Raw genomic sequence first — 8,564 nt, forward strand, 5'->3', positions numbered from 1 at the left:
ATTTGTCAACAATGTTTGCACTATAAGACTCTGTTATGATCATCACAGACAGACTTGGGGCTGCTCCAGGAGACAGCCGACAGCACTGCTGCCATGCGTGAGACAGCAAGTATCTTCCAGCTAGATGCTCTAAGACCCTGTTCAAAGTACTGTCAGAAGAATAAGGAACTTAATGATGCTGTTAAATTTCATTATTGGATGATGGCAAAAGAAACACAACAAAAAGCATGAACTTTTAAGTAAGTGACGACAGCATGGAGGGAGAGCAAGGAACCATAGGCTGTACAAATGAACCACTCATCTGCTGCCACTCTTTAGGACAGGGAAGTCAGGACCTTCATTTCCCAAAGCACATCTCTTCAGTACATCTGACTGAACCAAGCTAGCAGAGGCTACATCACAGCCATACCTGAGTATCCGGGCTTGGTTTTCCTTTGTGCACGTCCCCCGTTTCTAGGTCTTCAAAGTCACCATAGAGGTCCTCTGTAAAAGAACATTTAAAAGTCTATTCTGTGACACTGGCCCTGCCCAGCCCTGGCCGACCCAGTGCTNTGCATTCTAAACTTCATCTCTGTTGTTCCCATCACTGTACATGCCAAGAATCTTAAACTTACATTGCTTTAAAAAAAAAAAGTATTTCATTATTTGCTCAAGAAAAGTAAATGGACCCAGGACCTGAAACCTCACTTAGCTAAGGGCTCACTTGGCTCACTTAGCTTTCACGTCTAAGCAGTAGACACTGTGTGAGAATCAAGTGCATCCTTGAAGGTTCAACTCCAAACCATCATTTCAAAGAATAAGTGAGAAGATGCAGCCCATATGAGTATGAGAGAGAAGCCAACACATTGCGTACTGTGCCTTGGGGAGAGCTAAGACTATGTAAGTATAGAGCCTGGAACAAAATTAGGGCTCAAAACAATGTTGAGCTCATAGCAAGAGTTCATTAATTCATCTATTTGTTTATTTTTAGAGCTTTATGTTCAGTTCAGACTGTCCTCNTTAAAACAACAAGTTAAAAATGCTTTTAGAAGCCAGGTGTGGTGGCGCACGCCTTTAATCCCAGCACTCGGAAGACAGAGGCAGGCAGATTTCTGAGTTCGAGGCCAGCCTGGTCTACAAAGTGAGCTCCAGGACAGCCAGGGCTATAAAGAGAAACCCTGTCTCGAAAAACAAACAAACAAAAATGCTTTTGGGAGGGCAACATATACTGTTACAAACAGGAAGCTCTTATTTATATAATAAAAACTATAAAATATAAACATAAAACTAGAACCATGTTGGAAATTTACACACTAAAAAAAAATAAAACATAGCTGTAGACACAGCTCAGAAAGCAGTGGTGCCTGCTGCCATGCCTGAAGACCTGAGCTCAATCCCAGGACACACCAAACTCCTAGAGGCTGTCTGTCCTCTACACACATGCTAGCCATGTAGGAACTTTACTGTGTATCCCTAGAATCCATGTGGCCTGCAATCCAGTTAGGGAGGCAGATCCCTAGGTATTGCTGGGTAGCCAGCCTACCATACTTAGTAAATTCAGGGAAATAAAGAGATCAGGTCTAAAAATAAATAAAAAACAAAACAAATGGGAAGGCAATGTCTGAGGACCATCTGAGAAATGACAATTAACTCTGTCCCTTGCCTCCAGAGGCATGTGCACACTCAAACATACAAAGAAATATGCAGCCCTTACTTCCTTACCTTCCTCTGCTAAGATCTTGGCTGCATCTTTATCATCTTCCCATTTCCCAGTCACAAAGCAATCTCTGATACTGTTCATCACCTTACACAGAAAAAACAGCATTTAGTTCATTTACACTAAACTACTAGTTTTGAGAAATGATAGCAGACAACAATTTGCCTCTAACTATTCCTCAGGCCATTTCAAGCTGACCCTGGTGGCACATACCTATAATCCAAGCATCTGAGCTGTTGGGGCAGGAGAATATTCAAGCTCAGCCTAGACTACATGGTGAGCTAGGCCAGCTCAGGCTACACAGAGACTGTCTCAAAAAATTAATCAGAAAGTAAATATACACTTTTGTGGATACATTCATTCCATATAAGTGTGTGAGATAATTTCTAGAGAACAGAAGAAAAATATCTGCAAATCACATATAGAAGGACCCTGGACCAAGAATATGTAAACTGGTAAGGGACATTTTCTCACAGTATATAAACTACTCTTACAACTAAATGTCCAAATTTTTAAAATAGGCAAACAGTATGAACAGGTACACAGACAAAAAGGGCAAAGATCACCAGAAATGACGCCTGCCTGCATTACTATTTGGGAAATGCAAACGATAACNATACGGCACATTTCACACGCTCTAACATGGCTAAAAATAAAAGAGAGATAAGACTAATTTTTGGTGAAGATATAAATACACTAACCCCACAGATACTGCTGGTGGGGTGAAGAGCTGCACAATGCTTGCACAGTTTTTGTTTTAAAGAATGGAGAATATATGAGGGAAAAACTTGTCTTCTCTAATCTTATCAACAGTCACTAACATACTGTTCTGACCCTGAGATAACTGAGGTGAGCAGTTACACAATTCTTCTCATTCTATTCCTTCAACCAGGGGCTAATTCTCTAAGAGGACTGTTTTTATAGAGACATAAATAAAGAACATGAGAGGTAGCACAGGGTAGATATGATCAAATACATGGTATACATATAGGAAATTCTCAAAGAATAGGCATTAGGTTCCTAGCCACCTTTCCTGGAAAAATCACTTCTTCCCCTTCCCCACCCTTCTGCCCACTGGCAGCCATAGGCAAAAGAACAAGCCTGGTTCCAGACCTGAACCCTCTTCATTTGGGAACCATCCCTGCCTGCTAAGTCTATTCTTCCCCTTGCCATGTGCGCAGGCCAGTTCTATGTCACCTTGACACATGTATTGGGGAAGACGGAGCTTCAATTGAGAGAATGCCACTACTGGATTAGCCTACAGGCAAGCCAGCAATGCATTTTCTGGATTCATAGTTGATATGAGAAGGCCCAACTTGCTGTGGCAGTGCCACCTCTGGGCTGGTGGTCTGGGTGCTATAAGAAAGAAGGCTGAGCTGGGCGTGGTGGCGCACGCCTTTAATCCCAGCACTCGGGAGGCAGAGGCAGGCGGATTTCTGAGTTCGAGGCCAGCCTGGTCTACAAAGTGAGTTCCAGGACAGCCAGGGCTACACAGAGAAACCCTGTCTCGAAAAACCAAAAAAAAAAAAAAAAAAAAAAAAACCACAAAGGCTGAGAAAACCATGAGGAACAAGCCAGTAAGCTGCACTCCTCCACAGTCTCTGTATCAGTTACTGTCTCCGTGTTCCTACCCTGACCTCTCTGGTTGATAGACTGTGAACTATAAGTTGTGTTATCATAGCAGGAGAAACCCCAAGACAATAAGTAAACTTATACACACATAGTTTTAAATGAGCAGGAGAAAAGATTTCAAAATGCTAACAGGTTGTTCGTATATAGCAATTTTAGTAACATGTGCACTTTTTAAACTTTCTTGCTTTTGATATGTACCTTTTACTCTAAGATTTCCATGACTATTATTTTCACTAAAACAAAAATGTGGAGGACAACGCGCACACAGCATACCCCTCCAACACACACACACTGAGTTTCTATTTACAACAAAATCTATAGAANGTTTCTTTCTCTCCTTTAAAGTCCCAAGCTGCTTTTGATCACGGTGTTTTATTCCAACAATAGAAACCCTAACTAAGACACCACTACCCTTGCTCCGCTCCAGTCACTATCTGCAAACATGAAGGCTAGTTCTAGACCAAAGCCCACAAACCCTCTTTGTTCTTGAGACACCACTGCTGGGGAAGTGACTTCCTCCCTTTATCATCCCCCACATTCTCTCCNCAAACTTTACCATCTCCACACCCACAGGCCTAGCTCCAGCCCATGGCCTTGGAACCCACTTTCTTCAAGAGCCATCTTTGACTGGTGAGACATCTCTCGTCTCTGATATTTCCAACTGNCCACTGCTGTCTCTGCACCTACAGGCCTAGCTCTAGACCATGGGTTGGGAGCTATTTTTCCCTGGTCCAATTCTGACCTAACTCAGGTCATACATCTGCACTGACCCAGTCTAAGGAAGGTCAATCCGATTCTCACTTTCAGTCACATAACCAAGGAACCAAATCNATATGCCCAGGCAAAATCACCCAAATAAAAAACAACATGAACAGCAGCATGTCTCCTCTGACCCAGTAGTCCTGTAGAGGTGCTCTCTAATGAGAACCACCTAGATGGACCCCAGGACACAGAATTTAAAGCACAATCACAAACTTTATCAAAGAATTCAAGAAATTTAAAGAAGGCATGAATAAAAACTTCATTAAACTCCACAAGGGTAACAATAAACACCTGAGTGATATCCAAGAGAATACAAATACATGGGTGAAATGATAAAGATAAATCACAATTTGAAAGCAGAATTCAATAAAGAAAAACACTGAAGTGAACAGAAGCTGAAATGAAGATGGAATTAAAAAAACCTCAATATCCTGATTAGAAAGCTGAAGGGAAAGCCCATCAGGTCAAATGAATCCAAAGATGGAATGTCAGCACTCGGAGATAAAACAGAAGAGCTGTGAAAGAAGCCAAGAATATGAAATAATATTAAAGCACAGGAAAGGAACACTCAGGAAATGTGGGACACTATCAAAGGACCACATCTTCTAATTACAGGCATAAACGAGGGGAAAGAATCCCATATCAATGACACAGACAAGATCTCCCAAAAGAACACAGAAGGAAATCTCCCACAAATTAAGGAAAGACACACCCAAGCAGATACAAAAAGCACACAGAACACCAAACAAGGCCAGAAAAGAAACACCCCACAGCATATCACAGTCAAAATACTACAGCTATATATAGAAAAAACGAAAAAACAATACAAGTCTCCTATAAAGGACAACTCAGAGTAATACCTGGTTTCCCAAAAGATGCTCTGATCCTGGAGCAATGCACCCCTCAAGACCACAACTGCCAACCAAGAAGGCTGCAAACTGTCTGCCAGAGCTGAGAAGAAAGACTGCCCCATGATCCAGACAGCCTAAAAAATTTCATTTCCAAAAAACAGAAAAAAGAAAGAAAGAGAGAGAGAGAGAGAGAATACTTTAAACTGCAGAAGGAAATAAACAGCCAAGATGGAAGCAATACTTTAAACTGAAGAAGGAAATAAACAGCCAAGAGACTCTAGGAAAAAAACAAAGATAAAATTTAATGAAATACAAAGAAGGGCTGAGATCACAGAGTAGCAGAAAAAAAGCAATAAACTGACACAAGCTACATACACCTTTTCAATAATAGCTCTATTCACAGCCCGCAGGCTTGGGGACTGGGTTAAGAAACAAAATCCATTCCTCTATTATCTACAAGAAACTCATCTTAGTTTTAAGGATAGTTACCTCCCTGAAGTGAAAGGAAGGAAAGAAATATCCAAAGAAAATGGGATCAAGAAGCAAGCAGGCATTGCCATATTATCTGAGAAAACAGACTTTAAAGTAAAACCAACCAGAAGAGACAAAAAAGGGCACTTCATTCTACTCAAGGGATGGACACTAGGAAAAGATCACACACAGCAAACTCTGCTATGAGACAACCCACAGCCCATACTACCCTAAACAGAGAAAAACTGAAGCAATTCCATTCAAGTCAGAAATGAGACAGAGCCACCCACTATCCCCACTCTTTTTCAGTACTAGCTGGAGCAGAAAGGGAAGAGCTGGAAATTAAAGATATACGAACAGAAAAGGAAGTCAAGCAATTCTTATTTGTAAGTGATATATTATACGTGAGATCCAAAATTTCCACCAGAAAACTTCTAAAACAACAACTTCAGAGTAAAAATCAATGGAACAGGCTGGTGAGATGGCTCTGCAGTTAAGAGCACCCGACTGCTCTTCCAAAGGTCCAGAGTTCAAATCCCAGCAACCACGTGGTGGCTCACAATCATCTGTAACGAGATCTGACACCCTCTTCTGGAGTGTCTGAAGACATACAGTGTACTTACATATAATAAATAATAAATAAATCTTAAAAAAAATCAATGGAACAAAAAAAATCAGTAGTCTTCCTATACACCAAAACCACAGCCACTGACAAAGACATGGTTACTCTCCATTAACCACAGCATCGGAGTCAATAAAATATCTTGGAATAAACCTAACCAAGGAGGTAAAAGACCTCTGTAATGAAAACATCAAATCACCGAAGAAACAGACTAGAAAGTAAAAAGACATCACGTGTTCATGAATTGGTAGAGTTAACACTATGAAAATGCCCATCCAACCCAAGTTATTTACAAATTCAATGCAATCCCAATGAAAATAACCACTACACTCTTCACAGAAATAGAACATCTTAAGATTCATAGGNAACCAAAACAGATCCCAGAGAACCAGAGCAACCCTGAGCTTTAAAAGAAAAGTTATTAATGTTCACACCAGTGGCTGAACATTTCCTGTCCACCACAACACAAGTTCAGAGTCCAGTTAAATTCAGAACCAGTTACTGCTTGTGTGCAAGAAGCACTCTGATACAGGGAAATTATCTCCTACAGAAACAAAAAGCCAGTGACGAATATGTAATACTAAAGTCAGAAAACGTTCTAAAATTTAGTTCACTGCATTTGAACCTGTATGTGGGGAGGTAAGGGGATGCTGGGGACTGTGAGTCTAGGGCATCCAGATGCTGGTAAGCTCTCTGTCACTGATACACTTCCAGCTACCTCTTTCCAAAGTCAACAGACGATTCAGCATTACCTCCTCTAAATCCCAATCATGAGGAGCCTCCACAAGAAATCTGGAGCAGTCCAGAGAGTCAGCCTTGTGCTTACACCCTCTATCTGGCTGGCTGACATGAAACAGCCCTCCAAGCTCTTCTGCGGTGTCTCCATCTTCATCTTCATTATCCTCTGTCACTAAAGAAAAAGAGAATAAAAACTTCAGTCCTAGAAGGCTCACTGCCCTGAACCAGTTAAACCACGCTTCTTAGAATTCAAGGGACTGTGGGTCTCTGATCATTATAGACATGTAGTATCCCTGGGACACTCACTAAGAGCCAAAAGGCCAAAAAGCTAAAAATCTACCATTCTATATGTCTGGAAGACTTATCCTCTTGCAAAGCAGCAGCAGAGACCACGGAGGAGTGAAAATATTGGAGCTGGGGAGGGGAAGCCATTTAAAGGGAAAGCTCTTCTCTGCACAGCTCCCTCAGAACTGCCCATCACTAAATGTCTAGAGGCAAAATCTAAATGGAAATTAGTACAGGTGACTTGCCAATTTTCTTATCAAGGGGCAACTTATATCTGCATTTTTTTTTTCAAAAAGAGCTTATAAACAAGTTTAATAAATTATAAAAATAAGTGAACATAGGCAAAGAGAACACAGGGCTCTCATTCTCACAAGGGGGCCATCTTTCACAGCTCCAACACTAAACTTAACAAACAAATCTCATCANGAACTTTACAAAGTGACATAACGAATGTCAGACTCATTAAACTGCCAAAGCATCTGAGCAATGTATGTTGTAAGACCAATTTACAGCCCTTGTGACGTGATTGTAAACACCTGCCAAGGCCAACAAAGGCTCAGCAGGTAAGGGCGCTTAGCACAGCAGCCTGGGGACCTGAGCTGGATCCTGAAAACCAATAAAAGGTGGACAGAGCTCGTCCTCTGCCTCTACACATACACTTGGCATCAATGCTCTCCACACCATAAACGTGTACACACACACAGCAAGTAAATAAAAAGTTTAAAATATGTTGTAAAAATGTCTGGTAAATGCATAAAAGCTGAGCCAAAAGTAACACAGGTCAAAGTCTACTCCCAATTTTTATGTCAACGCCCTCTNTTCCTTCTCAGAAAATACTCTATGAACCTAAAACATTTTGAGCTCTAAGCCAGAGTTCTTTACCTGTCCCATAAATCAGCTTTCGAAGATTCGGAGCTGCTTGCTGCTGCCTGAGAAAGGCCTCTGCTGCTTTTCTGGAGAGGTCTTCCTTCCACTTCAGAGCACCTGAGAAACCAACACCCGGTTACATATGCTCACTGGCCCCTGCCTCAAACTCCAAAGTTCACTCATCCTAAAACATGTTCATGACATATTTCAGTCGTTAACAAATCCAAAGAGCAGACTCAAAAGTGCAGACACCCTGTTAATAACAACTGTTTGAGTCCCAAATTGATATGAGGAGCTAACTCAGTTTAAGGATGCCTGGCGTTTCTGTGGAGTCATTACCTGACGTTTCTACAGAGCTGCTGTTTTCCTCCTTGTAATCTTCTTCCTCTTTGAGTAAACTTTCAATGTCGCTGGTCTCATCAACCAGGTTCCCCGACGCAGGTTTCTGTCCGCTGTCCCGCTGAGGGAGTGCAAGCTTCCCCCTAAGCTCTCTGGGTTCCGAGTCTTCTTCCTCTGCACTGAGCCCAGAGTCTTCAGACTCATCCTCAGATGGAAGCGCCTCCTCGGCTGTACAGTGGCCAGAGTCAGAAGTGGTGAGGGCTGCTTTTCTCACTGGGGAAGGCTTCTGTGCGTCCGCATG

The 8,564-nt window shown here is 41.8% G+C and overlaps 1 protein-coding gene across 1 annotated transcript in view; it reads right to left on the bottom strand.

The window, feature by feature from the left end:
* The window catches only part of Bms1 (BMS1 ribosome biogenesis factor), a 36,146-nt gene that overhangs the window by 12,870 nt on the left and 14,712 nt on the right, over positions 1-8,564 (bottom strand). The window contains exons 10-14 of the mRNA XM_021164145.2: positions 8,264-8,562; positions 7,940-8,041; positions 6,787-6,944; positions 1,702-1,783; positions 410-483 (exon numbers count right to left, since the gene is read on the bottom strand). Coding sequence (XP_021019804.1) covers positions 410-483; positions 1,702-1,783; positions 6,787-6,944; positions 7,940-8,041; positions 8,264-8,562 — 715 coding nt within the window. The remainder of the gene's footprint in view (positions 1-409; positions 484-1,701; positions 1,784-6,786; positions 6,945-7,939; positions 8,042-8,263; positions 8,563-8,564) is intronic.

The sequence above is a fragment of the Mus caroli genome, chromosome 6 (genome assembly GCF_900094665.2).
Source record: "Mus caroli chromosome 6, CAROLI_EIJ_v1.1, whole genome shotgun sequence".
Taxonomy (NCBI): Eukaryota; Metazoa; Chordata; class Mammalia; order Rodentia; family Muridae; genus Mus; species Mus caroli.